This window comes from Cyprinus carpio, chromosome B5 (assembly GCF_018340385.1).
Source record: "Cyprinus carpio isolate SPL01 chromosome B5, ASM1834038v1, whole genome shotgun sequence".
Lineage (NCBI taxonomy): Eukaryota > Metazoa > Chordata > Actinopteri > Cypriniformes > Cyprinidae > Cyprinus > Cyprinus carpio.
Genome location: NC_056601.1, coordinates 30,102,449 through 30,120,337, shown reverse-complemented (window position 1 = coordinate 30,120,337; position 17,889 = coordinate 30,102,449). Strand labels below are relative to the sequence as shown.

Sequence of the window (17,889 nt, the reverse complement as noted above, 5' to 3'; positions counted from 1 at the left end):
ACCGAACCGAAAAAACACGGTTCACCGACCACAGTACCGCGATACTCTCTTGATACCCCGCCCTCTGCTGGGACACTTTGATTCAAGCAATTCAATACCGTCATGGCCGTACACGTTTGAACTTACCTTTTGTGGAACTGTAAGTTGCAATATTTTGTTTATATATATATGTATCGTGTATATACTATTTACAGTGGCAGCTGTAATAATAATAATGAACTCGCGCTCGTCTTATTGTGTTCGATTTCGTGCTTGTAATGTTTTTATTTCTGTTTGTATATTTTTTCATCTATTATTTTCTTGTTTGATATTGGTTTTATTTGTTAGGCACTTGTTTGCTTTATTCAGCCCATACAGACTGTAATTGTATGTTTGTTTCCACCAATCACTGCACAAGTTAAGTTTACATATGATGACGGAAGCGCATTAGTGCTAGCCCTCACTTAACTCCTGTTAGTGCCTGCAGTTCGAAAACAGTCTTTGTATGGGAGTCAGAAAGGTATGGGCGATTCTCGGCCAAAATCGCCCCAAAAGGGCGCACTTGATTCATCATCAGCTCGTTAGAAGTGAGATCCATGATCTGAACTGAGTGCATCAGATAAGAGAGACATACAAAATGTGCATAGCAGTGGTATCCTATGATGACTGGAGTTGAGAACCACTGGTCTAGCACAGTGATAGCTGTGGTTGAATGTGATAGAAAAAAAATCCCTCCCTTTCGCACTTTGGTGGTGCGTCTCCCTAATGAAGGAACCGCCCCTGATTTTATCTCACATAAGGTGCGTTTGGTTGAGTTACGCTGCAGTAAACGCTTCATTGTTTTACGGTGATTGTCTCTTTAGCGCACATCGCAAGCAGCACAAAAACAATGCAGAATATAAACAATTATTCTGGGATTGTCATATACATAATTTAATGAGAACACTATTTTAATAAAACGCTGTGGATTTTTAGAGTTGTCGTATTTCGCTGCGGGCACTGTGCGTAATTCTGTTTCTGCTTATTTTGCTTATAAAGCACACATTCAGACTACTACTGTTGCCCAAGGTGATGTACAAAACAAAACAAAAAGTAAATATAAATAAGGCATTTATATACAGAGATAAATGAATGCCTAAACACAAAAAAATTCAATAATTCTACCCGTTCCCGGAGGTTTCGCGATTATAAACATTTACGCACTGTAGCATGCAGGCTGAATCCAAACAGTGTGAGTGATTGGGGAGAAGTGGTAGCCTATAATGTCTCCAACTCTCTCAATATGCACAAATGGCCTCACATCATAATATCCGCTCTGCAAGCGAGCTGCACCCTGCAATACAAGACTAGCGTGCATTTCGGACAGTTGACGGAATCAAGCTATTTTAACACATAAAGTACTCGCGCACAAGAGAGACGGTGTTCAATGCGCTCTCAGCCGCCTCTCAAACAGCTCGCGACTCTCGAGTGTCAGATTGAGTTATTACTTAGGCCTATTGAATTAAAATAATTTCCTTATTGTCCGGCTATTCCTTTTTATTTCTCCATGGCACATGCATTTTTATATGTAGCCTAAGTAATGTTTGCATTATTTAATTACATTTTTTAAGGCACTAGATTTTTTGGTAACACTTTAGAAAGCAACACATTTTTAAGTCTCATTTGTTAATGCATTAATTAACATGACCAGAGAGCAATTATTATTATTATTAAGTTAAAAGTGAATCTAGTGTTCTTTAGCATTGCTGGTGCCATGCCATGAACCCAACCGTGGATCCAAAACCATGATATGAACTGCACTGGCATATCCTCTAGTAAACACTACAACATGCTTAAACCAACCAGTTGCATCATAGGAGTACATTTGTACACAGAGCATCCATCCTATTGAAACATTCATTCAGAACTAGGTCAAAATAGCCTTTATTTGGAGAGTTCAACGTTTTGTCACATATTAGGTTTAACCTGTTTATAACTTGTATGTTAAATTCAGGCTATTAATGACAGAATAAGCTGTAATTGAAGCAACATTTTGGGGTTTAAGTAGTAGTCCTCATATATATATTACTAATGCTAATAAATTAAGGTTTAGATAACCACTAAATGGTCAAGTTCAGATTTGATTCATCACACAAATCCATAATGCTCTTTTAAAACGGGGAATTCCAGAAAACCTACGGGATTGGTTGATTTTAATACGAAAACTAATCAGAAGTGAATTTAGCCAATGTTTGAGTATAACATCGCTTGGCTTTCCTTTTTATTTTATTTTGGTGGAGCATTTTTAAAGTCTGACACTGCATGAAAATAAGTTTTTAACAATAGAAGAAAACACTTGGGCTTATTTGAGGCATTCTGCCAGAAACTTAACCCAAATGCATAAGCAAATATTACTGAAATATCTTGAACTATAGAGAAAGCCCGCAGAACCTCTTTGCATTATAAAGAGTGGAGTAAAATACCACTTAAGATGGAATTTGAAAGACTAAAATGATATACTTTAAAGAAACTGTAGAGAATGTTCTTGAAAACTCACGGTCAACTACTGCGTTTATTCTGTGTCGGGAGAAAATAGGAATAATAATTCTCAGTAGCGTACATCTCTGTAAATCTAGGGGCCATATCCATGATTAAACCCAAATAATCAACAATATACAAGAATTTCCTATGAAACATGTTAAAAGAGATGTTTAAAATTAGCAATCATCATGGAATTTACGTTCACTCACACAAAGAGCATTGTTTTCATCCTTCCTATTTTCATTTGTGAAACAAACATTTTATAGCAATATGGGCTCCTAAGCCGCCTTTGTTACTGACTTTACAGTGGTTTTGCCAATTTGAGGCTTGGTAAAGGGTTGAAAGTAGCCTGTTCTTAAGGCATCCCGTGCAACCCAACAAGTGCAGTTAAAGTAAAAAGGTTATATGAAATAATCTATCGCCGTCACTGAAATCCTCCAGCTCCGTAACCTCCATTTCTCCTTAATATCTCCTTTTTGTTTTGTAGAAATCAAAGCGCACAAATGTAAGAAGAGGGAACAACAACATAATAATAATAATATACATGATAAATAACAATCCATCTTTGTTTTAAATGAACTGTCACTTCCAAAAGTAATTTTTGAAAGTTTTGTGTAATAATGCAATGATACATTTTCTCATTACAAAAGGGTCAAACAGCATTTATCACTGAAACACCCTGTACAATTTCCAACTTCTTTGTCTTAAGTTAGCCTCTAACCAAATTGTGATGCTTTCGAACTTGAGAAAGAAAAATAAACAAGAAGTTAGTAAGGGCCTCAAGCTAACACCAGAAACTCAGATCGGATGTCCTTGCGGCGTCCTGCTTCAAGGCGGAGGCTGCAGCTGCGCTGTACTTCTCCAGCTCAACTAGAGTGACACGTGGAAAGGAGAGGAGAAGGAGGGAAAGCGGATGGGAGGGAGGGAGGGATGGAGGGATAGAGGATATCATTTGGGAGTCGGGAGGAAGGTAGTAGAGCGAGGGGAAGAGGATCAGAGGAGTAGGAGGGGTCTGGGGCTACACACTTGTCTGGTATTGTTAGTCCACTGGCCGCTTTTCGCCGTGTTTCTTTGTAAACTCTTCTGCATTCTTAAAGAATTTTTTACGGTCTTTTGAGTATTCTTCTGCTAGGTCAGCCCTCAGAGGGTGTTCTGGCTGTGGGTCGTTCACCAGGGCAATGAGCGACTGAATTACTGTAAGAAGAACGGGAAAAGAATCCACATTATCATTGGTTACAATAACAACAACAAAAAAAGAATTATTAACTATTAATACTAAATATATATACTGTTCTTATTACAGTTTATTTTTATACATAATTTTTTCATAGTTCTAATAAACTCTTAAGCTTTAAATCAAACCTATAGTTTAGTGAGAGAACTATATAGAGAACTATAATATAATATAGTTTTTATTCATATTTTGATTCAGGTTTTTTTCCTATTTTAAATTTGAAAATTTTAGTAATTTTGTTGTGTCTGTCATTTTAGTGGTTTTATTTATTACATAATTTTTTTTAATTAAATTTTTTGTTTTCATTAATTGACACTAATTTTACATAAATTTTTATTTTAGTTTAAGTTATTTTAGTACATTAAGAGATATGCTGCATTGGAAACGTTTATATTTTATTTCAGTTAACATTTGTTTTATTTCAAGTAACAAAAATGCATTTTTCCAGTTTTAGTAAACTTAAAATAACCCTAAAATAGCCTTCATCTTTATGAAAAACAAATCAGAATAAAAAAAGACTATCCAGTGTTATTTTAGTATTAATTAGATACTATTATAGTTTTTAATAAGAGTTTGAATTAGTTTTTATTTTTATAATATATATATATATATATATTTTTTTTTTTTACATTTTAGTAATTAAATAGTAATGTTATGTTTAATAGTCTTTCCATCCATTCAGTTTTTTTTAATTGTTTTTTTATTTCCATTTTAGTTATTTTAGTACATTAAGTTAAACTAAATGAAAATGAAAAATGTCTTGGGAACTAGTTACATTAAAACATTTTAAATGACTTTTTAAAATATTTTATTTCTGTTAACATTTACTTCACGTAACTTTTTATGGTTTTATGAATCTGTGTTATGTTTGGGTAGTTAATATTCCCCTAGAGATTGCTGCATGTTACAATTTGTTTAAAAAAGGCATTCTTGTTACCAACATGTAAATAAATGATGGCATTCATGTTGAAAGATTGTTTGAATGCATCTGTTCCTTGAGACGTGGACAGTAACTAACAACTGTTGGGATAGTGGATAGTGTCTAAAAAATGCAATGTTGTCAAGTTTTATTAAAAATTGAAATGTTGTCAAATATTATTACAACTTAAACTCTTTTTTATTTTAATATTATTTTAAAATATAATTTATTCTCGTGATATGAAACCTGAATTTTCAGCAACCATTACTCCAGTCTTCAGTGTCACATGATCCCAAAAATCATTTCTTATTATTAAAGTAGAAAACAGTTAAGCTGCTTAATATTTTTTTGGCAACTGAGATGCATCTTCTTGGATGAATAAAAGTCCAAAAGAGATATTTTATCTCTAATAAATGACTTTTCTGACACTTGTCCAATTTAATGGATCCCTACTGAATAAAATGAACATTTCTTTAAAAAAAAAATCTTACTGGCCCCAAACTTTTGAATGGTAGTGTATTTTCAGATTTCTACTGATGTATTGTTTTATTAAATTCAGCGTTAAATCATTCCTGTAATTAAATCAGAGATAACGAAATGGCCTTCATCTTTATAAAACAAACCAAAAAAAAGATTAATCAAAATAAATCTGAATAAAGAAATAAAGGGTGTTGCCTACTATATAAACAGATGGACAGTAAACACAAACATCATCACAAAGCCTTATATTTGTTCATGATTTCTATATCATGAAGTGACCAGAACGAGTGTGTTTATGCACCAGGATCAACCAAGCTTTAGCAGTCTGAGTCATGTGGCGGTTTCAGGCATACTGCAACAACTGCAGCGCAGCTCACCTTGGTCAGTTTTGGTGGCTGGTTTCCAGTTCTCTGCACTAATGACAGGCAGGCAGACCTGTCCCTTCTCGTCAATGTTGGGGTGGTAGATCTTCGTTTTGAACGTGATCTTGGGTGGTTTGAAATGGTATTCTGCAGGGAAGATGATCTCGATCCTGAACGCCCCTTTGTCGTATGGAGGGTTGTCCTGTGGGAGAATGAGGTAAATGAGGTGAACGCAGCTCAGTCTATAATGTATATAATTACAAACAAATCAGTGTTGAAATCAGGACAGAAGCGTGAATGCATGAGGTATGAGATCACATGTAGCTGATGCATGGATATAGTGTAGGTCTAAATGCAGTCTAACTCTAAAGTCCACAAGAAATCTGTTCAAAATTAAAATTTAAGCAATGTTTTTCAGTACAGAGGTGCCCAAATTGTTTACTACGAAGTTCCAAAAATCAAACTTGAATGAAAGCTGTCGACTGGAAGTAAATGTCTCACTTTATTCAACAGCAATGTATTAAAACATAAAACTTTGAAAAAAAAAAAAATTTCACCTACATTCTCTATATTTGCAAAAATGCTAATTACAATGCAAAAATAATTTCAAAAATGTAAAAAAAAAAACCCAAACAATGAAAATAAGATATGCTTCCCCCCACAAAAATAAAACAGGTGGCCACAGGCCAACTTTGGTCTGTGTTTTAGTATAATTACAGAATTTCACGTGCAAATATAAATATCAGAATTTTATTTCCAAATCCTAAAGTTGTTAAAACATACAATTCCTTGTCTGTATACTTTACGCATATGCAATTAACATGTAAACAATTCATGAAAGATGTATGGGCATTTACTAAACACTTACTGGAACAATGAGACCTTGCCATGTCAATATGTTTGATTCATCGACTTGAATGTTACGGAAGTTTTTCATCCCAGATTTGCGGATTTCTTCAAGCTCCTGATAAAAAGGGTTAGAAACAAGGATGCATTAGACACTATTTCTTATTTAGCTTATGCTAAAACAATCTCTCCTAACAGCACAATGGCCAATAATTAGGCAATTACAAAGCCCAAAGAAATGAATTAGGAATAACAGTATACACCATTGGCCAAGTCCTCCTATGTATATTTATCATGGACAAGACATCATTCCCAAATGTAACGTGAGCCAGGTCTTGACCTAATGAGTTGGAGATATGACCCTGTGCTCAGCAGCTTACTGTAAATAACTGACCTGAAGTACAACGAAAACAAACCACACCTTAAATATCCAAAGTGCATGTAGTTTCATATTCAATAATTGCTCTAACATGTGCCGTTTATGATTAATATTTAGTCTCACATAGGAACTACGTAAACAATGATTAATTGATACTTGATTAATCTGTCAATTATTCCTTTGACTGATCATCACATTTACATTTATGCATTTAGCAGACACTTTTATCCAAAGCGACTTACAGTGCATGACATTTTTTACCAAACGTGTTCCCTGATCAGATAAAAAGACAATTTTAAAGTTATTATCTGAATTTTATAATCAAATTTGTTGACTATTTTCATTATACTATTTTCAAGAGTCCTTACTGTGTTAAATCAGACATCAGCAACTACATGTTCACTATAGTATAGTAAAAGGGTGTGTTTTTAGTGCCCTGCAAGGATAACCTGTTTCCTTCTATTTCCACTGAGAGCTGTCTGACATTTACACCCATTCTTATCTAACAAGGAAGTAAACTCGTTCAAATGATCACTGTGACAGACAACACGTCCACTAACTGTACATAAACACCCTCAAACCTCAAATACACGACAATTCAGAGAGGCTGACCTACAAAAAGCGTTGGTCAGACACATCTAGGTGGCTAAATGCAGGTTATTCGCGAGTTGTAAACGAGGCGACTTCGACGAGACGGAAGTTTATAAAGCGAAAGCTTGCGAACACACTTACGGTTTCGTTTCATTATTATTTTTTTTATCAAGGGCGTTACTACGGCTAACCACCTGGAGCTTACGAAACCGTCTTATTTAAGCAGCATTCTACTTATTTGTGTTATTTCAAGCTTTTAAATGTAAAAAGACGTGTATATTTGATAGATGTGGCCGGTTTGGTCCCTCTGAGACACGTCTAACGTCACTGCAGCAGGGTCAAAACAGCATTATTCGCTTAAAAAACATCGATTGGTTCTTATAACAGTCGATTAGTTTATAGTTATTGTATACAGATGATTCAGATTTGTTTGAATCAACCGAATCCGCTGTGACGGAACTCGTCGCGTTAGACTCGCGCGCGTTATATTCCTGTCACTCACTCACTGACAATGAATGAAAGTACTTGATAAAACACTGAAGCCTGCACTAACGTGTCTTTTGAGCCTCTATCTCTCTTATCTCGACCCCAAAACCCTGTTCAAGAGTCCCGCGGCCTCCGCCGGCGCTTTTCCTCCTTCATGTTTGGAAACGCGAAGCGAGCCGAGTCATCGAGTGAGAGAACCGCTCGTACCAGCGCCGATCAAGCACCAGTGAGCGATCAAATCGCCTTTTCCGCGAGCTAGACTTTATGTTTAAACCCCCATCGCGTCGTCGTATGTGGTTTTTCATTTTGCGATATAAAAAGTATGAGGTTTGTACGTCTACCTTGTGTTATGTGGTTTTTGTTATGTTTTTTTGTTTTTTTTTATGAAAATAGTCTTCCCTTTGTGTTTTAATATATGAGGTATAACTGTAAATATAAAATGGCTACAAGCCATATTTTAGTTTATCAATAAATGCTTGTCAGTATTATTATGACAGTGATATGGTTTCTAACCAATTTAAAGGCAATAGAAGCATGTATGAGATTACATATGAAATGCACTTAACGTCTTACTTAAATATGTCAAACAATGCCTATGTTGTAAAAGTTAGCAATTGCAATAAATACAAATTTAAACTAGAAATCAATTTTCATTTAATTTTAAATAACATGCCAATAGATGCCTGAAAAACATTACATTAAGTTTGCACTTGAGTATTTTCTAAAACATCTAAAGATGCGAGAAAAATCCAAATACAGATAGAGCTGAAATGATTCTACAGAAGGACGTCTGCATGGAGCCTGTACATCATCGTGCTGTTTGTGTGCATCGCCAAATTAAGTGTGCATTTGTGGTTTTGTTCGTGTGGTTTTGGTTTGTTTGAATTATTTAATCTTTTCTTGACATACAGGAGAGCCTATACTTTATTGCCAAACATGCTTCCCAGACTAAGGACCAGATAAAACGCAAGCTGGTCATGCTCCCATGGTTTCCTAGTAAACCGCATGACTGACAACAACTTGATCAGACTTTTGGCTTACCCTCCTCCTAGCACTTACAGGTAAAGATGGGCTGTTACAGATGGGAAAACAACAACATGTCTTGTGTCCACTTTGCTGTGTTCAGCATTCCAAAATGTTTACACTAATTGGGCTTAATACTTTAAATATAGCAAAATGCATGCGATTTGATTTAAAGAGCAAGTCACTTTAGTGAGACTCTCTTAATCTGAAAGGAGTCATTACATGTAAACACAGGTGTACAATTGCCAAGGAAAAACACCTGTCAAAAATATATGTCTCTGAAATATAAGGATCTCGACCTAAATTTCAATAACAATACCGGTATTTTCAATTCCCTTGCAGAAAGGACCTGCTTCAGGCAGTTTGGGCTTGTAACTGGTTCAATAATTGCTCCTATAACTTAAAATCTTAAAGATGAGCCTTTAGAGCACCAATGTAGCAAACGCAGCGTCAGAGACCTTTTAGCCCACAAATTCAATGAAAAAACATTTAATATTTAACCAGTCAGCTTAATCACATTTAATAGCTGATGATTATTTCAAGAGAATCTCTTATTGTGGATTTGAGCTCAAATGTAGTCCCCCTAGAAAAAGAGGTTTGATGTAGCAAGGTTCCAGTCAGAACAGAAATTGTAGTGAAACTTCACAAACAGTTAAAACAACAATAGAAACAGCGTAGTTGTGTTTAGCCTTAACTCTGCTATAAACTTCCTCAAAACTATGTGAAACTGTTATCCAGCTTGTTGCTCTCCGGAACCTTGCAAAGCTTTCAAATATTTAATGTGCTCACTAAATTGGTTCAATTTTTTCAACTGCGAAAATCATTTTAAATCCTATTTCATTGTCTGTGCAGTTCAAGGCTGTTTCGCAAGCAAAATTCAAATTCGGGGTTTTCTATGAGCCTTTGTGGGTTTGTGAGTGGTCTTGGTTGGCGTTATTGCTCCTGAAATTACTGGCAATTTTGCCCCCACCTTTTCCCCCTTCCAACACTGTATCACTGAGAAAACCACTGAGGGTCCTTTTACTCCTAGTGAAAGTACTTTTGTTGATTCATGTGCACTGTGGATTTTATTATTTATTTATAATGCATGCACAAGGTGTGGTCGCGCCCACACACGCTTTTTGGCCGTCTCAACGGTCGGCGAGCTGCGCGGTACTGGCATTGATTGGGCGCAGTGCTTGTCAGGAAGCAGTCACACACATTTTAACTGCTAGTGGAGTTGGAGAATGGGTGAGGGTTCTCCAGATTGCATTGGTTTGCTGCTATTTGCTTGGTATTGATGGATTGTGCGCAATAAAGTCAAGTCAGGAAGATCTTAATATTGGAAAAAGAATACGTCTACTTTGTCTAGTTTTCAAGGATTTAATTTACGGTGCTTGCCATTTGCCTTTGCCTGAACATGCGTGGAAGGGATTTGTTGTTGTGTGTAAATAGCTTGTACATAAAACAAAAAAGCGTTTTGGGATTTATGAACCCTGCCACCACGAAAAATTTGCTGTCTACGTGTGTGTTTCATGAATGGGGGTCTTTTGAAACTATGTTCTCACACATACGTGCCTTTACAATCTTTGGGGGGGACAAGTGTGACCCTGTCAGTTGCAAAGGGTTCACATTTTCTCCATATATCTAGCTATATCCACACGGGTTTGCAGATAGCTATTGCTTAAAAGAGCAAAGAATAAATGGTGATGGGGTGAAACAATGGAAAACAATGATTGTACTCGCATATGAGGTACACTCCTGGGCAAAAAAAAATGGCCAACATAGTCAAAAAACTGATAAATATTTAGCTTTTATAGGTGCACATTTGAACATTTGAAACCAAAACCCAGTGGTCAGGAAATTGGCAAGAATTGCAAAAATACTGTAGATAATTGTAATTTTAGTACAGGATATCATTTTTCCTTTATTTTTATAAAAGTTTTATATGCCAGTGGGAAAACTTGGCAGCTTACTTTTGTTACGAAGAAGAGTCAGTATTATCCCACTCGATGTTGATGGCTTCAGACAGTTAGTAGTTAAAAAATGTCTCCTAGTTAGTTGGAGTTTAATGTGAGACCAAATATTTTTTCAAGGGTTTAAATCTGGAAGGCCTCAACCAGGCCAAAACGGAGCCTGGTAGACTTGTTTTCCAGACCGCTTCTTTGGTTATCGCTTTGCAGTGTGGGGCAGGAGCATGTTCTTGTTGGTAAATAACAATCTGTCATTTCCTCATTAGATAACAACTTTTCAGCTGTGAGAAGCAAGCCATTCTGCAATATTCTCTTATACCAATAGTGACTTTTCACAGTGAACAGCCCACCCAGTACCAGATCACTGTGGTAGGTGCATTCAGATCAATTCAAAAGACACCAGCTCTGGTTGCCATCACCATACAACGCGGGTTTGATCCGTGATTAATCACTCCACATTATTCTGCTGAACACCCACTCTAAGATCAACTTTCCAATATATTGTCAGTGCTGAAATCAATTGTCGCACAATTCTGTCCTTTGATGTTTTTCTTAAACGCTATGGTGTGTTTTGATTCAATTTGCTTAACCATAACTGTAAATAGGTTTAATCAAAAGTATTCTAAAAGATAAATTTAAAAATATTATGGTGCTGTGTGATGATTTAACACACTTGCATTTTTTTTGGGATGTTACGAGTAAAACAACCTTTTAAAACTTCATAGCAAATTATTTTTGTTTCAATTCTGGCGATGAAAAATGATAGGTGATTGGTCATGAAAAGACTATGTTGTTTTTGGAAAGCTATGGGGTAATCAGAGGCGGTAAAGTTACATTGCGGCCAAGTTTGCTTCTTTTAAAAACGAAACTGAGTAGTGCATATGTATGGGAGTGATGGCTGTTCTTTTGAAAATTAAGCAAATAGTGCACCTTTTCATCTTAGCAGGTGAGCTCAGGTCAGTGCTGAAATGTAATTGCACATTCCCCTTAGTCTTTTCCACAAAGTGAGGCTGCTTGCGTTGTTGCTTCACGGAAAAACACACACCCTTGATCTTTTCCAAGCGTCTGATATCAAAAGACATCAGAACGATTCATTATTAAGAGACTGACATGCTGGATACTTTAACACGCTTTTGTTGAACAGGAACTTTGGAAAGGTCTAGATTATGCACAATTATTTCTGTCTCCGCTAAAGATATTTTACACAAATTTGGGAAAATGAATTTTGTCCATCAGTTTCTAAGAGGGTTTAAATTGAATTTTAAGAAATAGACATTTTAAGAGTATGCTAAATTGAAATACAGGGGTGGATCCGTGTAACGCTTCACAATTAAATTTTCAGACAACATGGAGCAAATGCAAAAATAAAAAAAAAATGAAACCAAACATTATTTTTTCTTTTTTTTTCAGCTACTTCATTAATTAACAATTGCCATTTTCTTTCCGTTTTTTCAATTTTACTTCTGCTAAATTGTGACTTAAGAAATTTGAAAAATGTGAAATCTAAACAATTTTCTGTTCTTTTATCTTACAATTTGGGCTGTGGGCTGTACCATTAGCGCGGGGGTGTGCCGCAGACTGTTTCACAAACGCTTAACATGGCTTAACGTTAATCCTACTAAGCTTGACACTGTGAGACCCACCTTCACCGCATAAACATGTAGGACTCTATTATACAGACAAGCAGAATAATACCCATAAGATGAAGCAAAGGGCGCTAAATTGCACTTGTGTTTATGTGCCCCCCTGAAAACCTAAAAAAATCCGTGGCTCAGTGCGGAACGAAGACAAGACAGTGGTCTATAAATTAAAAAAGCACAAACTCTGTATAATTTATGAATACGAATGTAGTAATAGATGTATAAAGGGGAAAGAGGGGCGGAAAATATATACGGAAGGGGAAAAGGTTACAGGAGCAGAAAGAATATGATTGCTAACATCGCTAAACTGTTATCCTCCCATAGGTTTAATGGAAGGAAGGACGTGTGTAAAAGTACAGCTAAATTCGCCGTATACTACACCTTATTAATGTTTCCTACTGTATACTAATGTTGACCGTAATATAAACGCGACCCCCGCAAAGTCTCAAAGTATAATCGCCTTTCCTCCTCCCTGTGAAATCCATTATTAGAAAATGCTATGGCGTATGGCCTTATGGCATGCATCAAGACAGTGAATAAAAAAAAAGCAAAGCATACATCTTATTAATAAACAAAAGCCTACTATTTAACGACACAAGCATTAGAGCCACGCTCAATTTTTCCCGTTAAGCGATTTCCTCCCAACTATCACACACACAACCAACCACCGGTGGACAGTCTAAAAAACGCGTAACGTGGCTTAATTAACACTGTGTTTTAAAGGCGTTCAGTAAACACATTATTAATAACGCATATAATATATCAGACAAACAGGTGAGTCCAGAATTAGGGAGCATAGCACGTTTTATTGCGCGTTAAAGCGTTTTTTCCTCCCAATGACAACGTTTAACGTGGTCTTATACGATACAACAGTTTTTTTAAATGACCAACCTCAATAAACATTCATTTAAAATGAGCTAAAAGCTTTTATTCATAAAGCACTCAGCCCGCGAGAAATCCGTCCACATATAAGTGAAGTGCAATACAGCCAAGTATGGTGACCCGCAGCCTACTCCGAATTCGTTTTCTGCATTTAACCCATCCCAAAGGGCACACACACACGCAGTGAACACACACCGCGGAGCAGTGGGCAGCCATTTATACTGTTTTGGCCCGGGGAGTCAGTTAAGGGGGTTCAGTGCCTTGCTCACAGGATCACCTCCAGTGATGGTATTGCTGGCCCGAATCTCACACCCACAACCTTACGGGTTAGGAGTTAAACTCTCTCTCTACCATTAGGCCACGACTTCCCCTATATATACACCTCAGGGTAATGTTAGAACTGTAAAAGCTAAATTTGAAAAACATTTTACAGTAAAATTGTAATGCTCAGCTGCCACTTTCCACACCGTGTCTTGTTGCTGTCTGCCACAGTCTTTGCGGGACTTTGGAATTGGCGATTATTAACAGACATTCATTGATAATGTTGTAGCCTGCTGAAAAAAACCTATATGCAAATATTTTATAAACATTTATAATCAAATAGCTTTTTACAGTTCAAACATTACCGCGGATATATATTAGACGGTTATTCCGCTCTGTATGTTTATGAAAAATCTTTTAGCCTACATAAGCCACGATAAGCGGTTTGGGAAACAGTCTGCGGCACACCCCGCGCTAATGGTACGCCCAATTGTAAGAATAAAAAGTAGAAATTGTTTAATTTCAAACTTTTTCATAGTTTCGTAATTCACACTGTGTAGGACCTGAAAGGAGAGAAACGCAATTATTAATTTATGAGTTGCTGAAAAAAAAATGCAAACTGATGTTTGATTCAGTTTTGGCATTTGCAACCATATATCATGGTCTGACAATTGCGAATTGTGAGGCGTACACGGACCCGTGGGGCCATATGCAAAATCTGGGATTAAAACATTTCAGATGTATTTAAAAATAAGCAGAAATGTTTTTGGAAAAAAAAATAAAAATGTTTGCATATGAATGAAATTAATATCAATCAGATTATGAACTAAGATAGATTTGCAGACAAATTCAGTCCTGCAATATTAAGTCATACTCACATGCTATAAGAAATTGCACATTAATTTCAGGTTCACCCTCAATTTGCTAAACTGGACAATATCAGTTTTTACTTGTAAACATGTAATAAAAAAAAACAAAAAAAACTGATCTTAAGGCTGAAGCAGCAGAAAAGTCAGATTAAATCATTTATTGATAGTTTTTCTTGTAAAAAAAAAAAAACAGAAGTTCGTGATGCATCCAACCGTTATGCAACTTACAAATAGACCGCTTAAATCTTTCCTCTGAGAGTTGCAGGCTGAATTTGGGTGTGTTGGGTGTTTATGAGCTTCATTAATGATCATGTCATGCCAACCCCTCCACAACAGATTCTACATGGAAATAGGGCATGGAGAAAGCCGAGTAGAGAACTGTGGGAATGGATAAAGTAGACAATGAAACGGATCGCCTTTATACCAGATAGGTGTTGGATGCAAGTACGGTTAAGGGGTCTTGTGTGTAAAGTGAAATGTTGAGCTCATTTTTTTGATGTATACATTTTTTGTGTATAAATACCTGCACCTGATACCTGCATGTCACACCTGTGCACAATTGTCTGATGATCTTCTGGCGACCAAACACAAAGACAAGAATGCAGACCACAACAGTAACTCTCCTGGTCATTACTGCAGTCCTCTGGGGCAACATAGAAGGTAAGGAAAAACTCATGGCACACATCTTGCAGCTTCTCAGAAGAATCCTGCAAAATTTCAAACTGAAACTTCTTCTGAATTGAGAACTGGCTGTAGCTCAGGATAATTAAAGATAGAAAAAGACATGCTCAGCTTTTTCTTTGCTGGCTTGCTTTTCTCAAAGATTCAATTATACTGTGGGAGCAAGTTCCCGTAAGTCCAGAAATGCCCAGGAACAGGCCAAGTTTTGTTCTTGCATGGGGTCAAATGCATATAGTAGAGGAGTTTCCTGTGAGAAGTGTTGTTTATTCTGTCCTTTCACTCTTAGCTTTTTCAGACACAGCTGCGGATTGTTGTCTGACAACCAAGGACACTCGCATTCCAATACAGATAGTTGCATCCTACTTTCAACAAACCACAGAGAGTGGCTGTCCCATTCCAGCTACTGTGTGAGTATCATTTATGGTCTTTACTGTTATTGATGGTTCCATGAAAAATGTATAACATCCAGGAACTACAAAAGGCTCTTTATACAGAAAAAATTATCTTTAGATTAGTAAAATGCTCTTCCTACTAAAAGTGTTCTTTTTAAGAACTGTTCACCGAAAGGTTCTTTATGGTAACCTCCTTTTGGAAGCTTTATTTTTTTTTAAAGAATTTTGACTTAATTGATTCTAAACTAGGGTTGTATTAATGCATGTTTCCTTCTTTCTGTTCCCATAGATTCATCACAAAAAAAGACAAGAAACTGTGCGCTCCACCTGAGAAAAACTCCTGGATTACCAGGATCATCACACACTTAGACAAGAAGAAAAAAGATCCTCAGTAGGAACACAGGTATAAACAAAAACTTCCCCTCTTCAAGCTCTTAGTTCTGCTCTCTGAGTTCATTTCATAGACATCTTCAAGGCCAAATCAGACAATAAGCAGAAGCTGTGCAGTTCTTCTTCCTTGAAACCTTTTTCTGGATCCTGATAACAAAAACTGAGTCTGGTTTTGTGTTCTGCTTCACAGATGGGAGGCGTACATGTTAACACTCTTAACTGCACTGAGCAACACTGAAGACAGGAAATGACTACACTTGATCATTAACTGCCACAGTGATTTTTAAAAGACATTTACAAAGTAATTTTGTAGTGATTGAGATGTTGGTAGTGCTTTGTGGTTGATATTTGTGGATATGCTATTTGTTTATATTTGTCTGTATTGTCTTACTGTAGCAATTATGAGTCTCACATTTGCATGAATTATCCTGTGAGCTGTGACTGTATTTTTAGCATATACTTTGTGTGACTGGAATTTTTAAAGAATGTGAATAAATTTGTTTTGTTAAATCTCCTGTGCACTGAAATTATTTCATCTAAACTTTAGATTCTAAAGCACCTCACACTTATGGATGTATGTAAATGCTCACCAAGGTTGCATTTATTTGGTCAAAAATTGAGTACAAGCAGTAATTTTGTGAAATAAGATTAGTATTTGAAAAAAACTGTTTTCTATGTGTTTATTTTTTAAATTGTGATTTATTAGTGTTATTGTGAGATGTATTTTCAGTTTCATTTATGCAGTCATCAGTGTCTCATAATCCTACAGAAATCATTCTAAAATGCTTAAAACACATTTATTATTATTATTGAAAACAGTTGTGTTGCTTAATATTTTTTGGAAAAGAGTTACAATTTTGTGAGTTTTCTTAGATGAATAGAAAGCTTAAAGGAACAGCATTTATTTGAATTAAAAAAAACAATTAATGATTGATAAATAAAATTATGATATTAAAATGTTCGTGCACAATCTTGCTGTTGCCCTCAGATGTTTGTGATGTCAAACGCTTGAGATAAGGTGATGATGGTCCTTGACAAGCGGCACATGTGCAAAAGGTGTGTGCAACCTGAAATTGCATGGGAATTTCCTGACTTATTCAAATTCACAATGGCAGTGCTGAACAGAAAGGCATGTTCATACCAATAAACTTGTAGATTTGCTCTACATTCCTAAGTGCTACACATTTAAGCATTTAATTAAATAATATATCACAGCCATTAAGCCAGTCTATCATTAAAGACATCAAACAGAACCCAACAGAATTCACTGTTTGCTTTCCAATCACACACACACATACACACACCCAGTGGAATTCCCAGCTCTTTACTGACAAGGATCACAAAGTCGATCTAACAGTTTGTCAGGATTATCTGAACTGCTTCTTCAGTCATATCGAAACATCTGCCAGTCTGGTGGCCTTTGAATGAGAAAGTATGTGAGAGTCTGTGCGAGTTTCTATGTGGATTATGCGGAGAAGAGAAAAAGAGAGCGAGGAACAGATACAGAAAATGTGATGCATTGTGCTGTAAATTTGTCCCTCCTTTTGTCAACTCTCTTTCAGCCTTTGACTTTATTTTTTTACAGGACTGGGAGGGACTATGCGTAAAAATGAAACTTAAGATTGTCCTATAAAGCAGGGTAGTGATGAAGCAGTGAGAGGAGAGTGTTAGAGAAGAGACAGATATCTTCCAGCTGCTTCAGCAGGACAAACACGACACTTGTTCCACCATCTCAACTCCTGTAGCGGTTGCCATGGCTTCAGCCCTCATATCTGCCATGATTCTCTTTGTCTGTGGGGTTGATTTTATTCTGTGGTGCAGTCAGGTAAGTTTTTTTTATTTTCTTTCTTCATCTTCATCATCATGTTTATGTGCTTCATGAATGCATGGAGGATGTGATTTATTTGTTCATTTATTTGTTCATTTCACTTATATGATAGCAGATCATACAACTTAATGATTCTAGTTAGTAATCAGAGAGAAAAAAAAGTTCATTTATTTGT

The 17,889-nt window shown here is 36.2% G+C and overlaps 3 protein-coding genes across 3 annotated transcripts in view; 2 read left to right on the top strand and 1 right to left on the bottom strand.

Annotated features, from left to right (window-relative positions):
- Nucleotides 1–2,511: 2,511 nt before the first annotated feature.
- LOC109082606 (ubiquitin-conjugating enzyme E2L 3b) lies at nt 2,512–6,516 on the bottom strand. Its single transcript, XM_042723085.1, has 3 exons — nt 6,363–6,516; nt 5,510–5,696; nt 2,512–3,693 (listed from the first exon to the last, which is right to left on the bottom strand). The coding sequence occupies exons 1-3, from the start codon at nt 6,429–6,431 to the stop codon at nt 3,539–3,541; spliced, it is 411 nt and encodes a 136-aa protein (XP_042579019.1). The 5' UTR covers nt 6,432–6,516; the 3' UTR covers nt 2,512–3,538.
- An 8,416-nt stretch (nt 6,517–14,932) lies between these two features.
- On the top strand, nt 14,933–16,238 carry LOC109082625 (C-C motif chemokine 3-like). The gene is made up of 4 exons (XM_019097478.2): nt 14,933–15,083; nt 15,391–15,511; nt 15,786–15,899; nt 16,077–16,238. Exons 1-3 carry the CDS (start codon nt 14,990–14,992, stop codon nt 15,889–15,891), a joined length of 321 nt encoding a protein of 106 aa, XP_018953023.1. The 5' UTR covers nt 14,933–14,989; the 3' UTR covers nt 15,892–15,899; nt 16,077–16,238.
- Nucleotides 16,239–17,407: 1,169 nt separating this feature from the next.
- LOC109082618 (C-C motif chemokine 19) overlaps nt 17,408–17,889 on the top strand; it is a 2,471-nt gene continuing 1,989 nt past the window's right edge. Inside the window, exon 1 of the mRNA XM_042723084.1 lies at nt 17,408–17,715. Within this exon, the coding sequence (XP_042579018.1) occupies nt 17,640–17,715 (76 nt within the window). The 5' untranslated portion in view covers nt 17,408–17,639. The remainder of the gene's footprint in view (nt 17,716–17,889) is intronic.

Coding starts and splice junctions, on each gene's coding strand:
- LOC109082606 (XM_042723085.1), bottom strand. CDS start 6,431: ATGAAAAACTTCCGTAACATTCAAGTCGATGAATCAAACATATTGACA. Junction 5,697..6,362: donor GGCAAGGTCTCATTGTTCCA/GTAAGTGTTTAG, acceptor ATTCTCCCACAG/GACAACCCTCCATACGACAA. Junction 3,694..5,509: donor AGCCACCAAAACTGACCAAG/GTGAGCTGCGCT, acceptor TTCTTCTTACAG/TAATTCAGTCGCTCATTGCC.
- LOC109082625 (XM_019097478.2), top strand. CDS start 14,990: ATGATCTTCTGGCGACCAAACACAAAGACAAGAATGCAGACCACAACA. Junction 15,084..15,390: donor CCTCTGGGGCAACATAGAAG/GTAAGGAAAAAC, acceptor TTTCACTCTTAG/CTTTTTCAGACACAGCTGCG. Junction 15,512..15,785: donor TGTCCCATTCCAGCTACTGT/GTGAGTATCATT, acceptor CTGTTCCCATAG/ATTCATCACAAAAAAAGACA.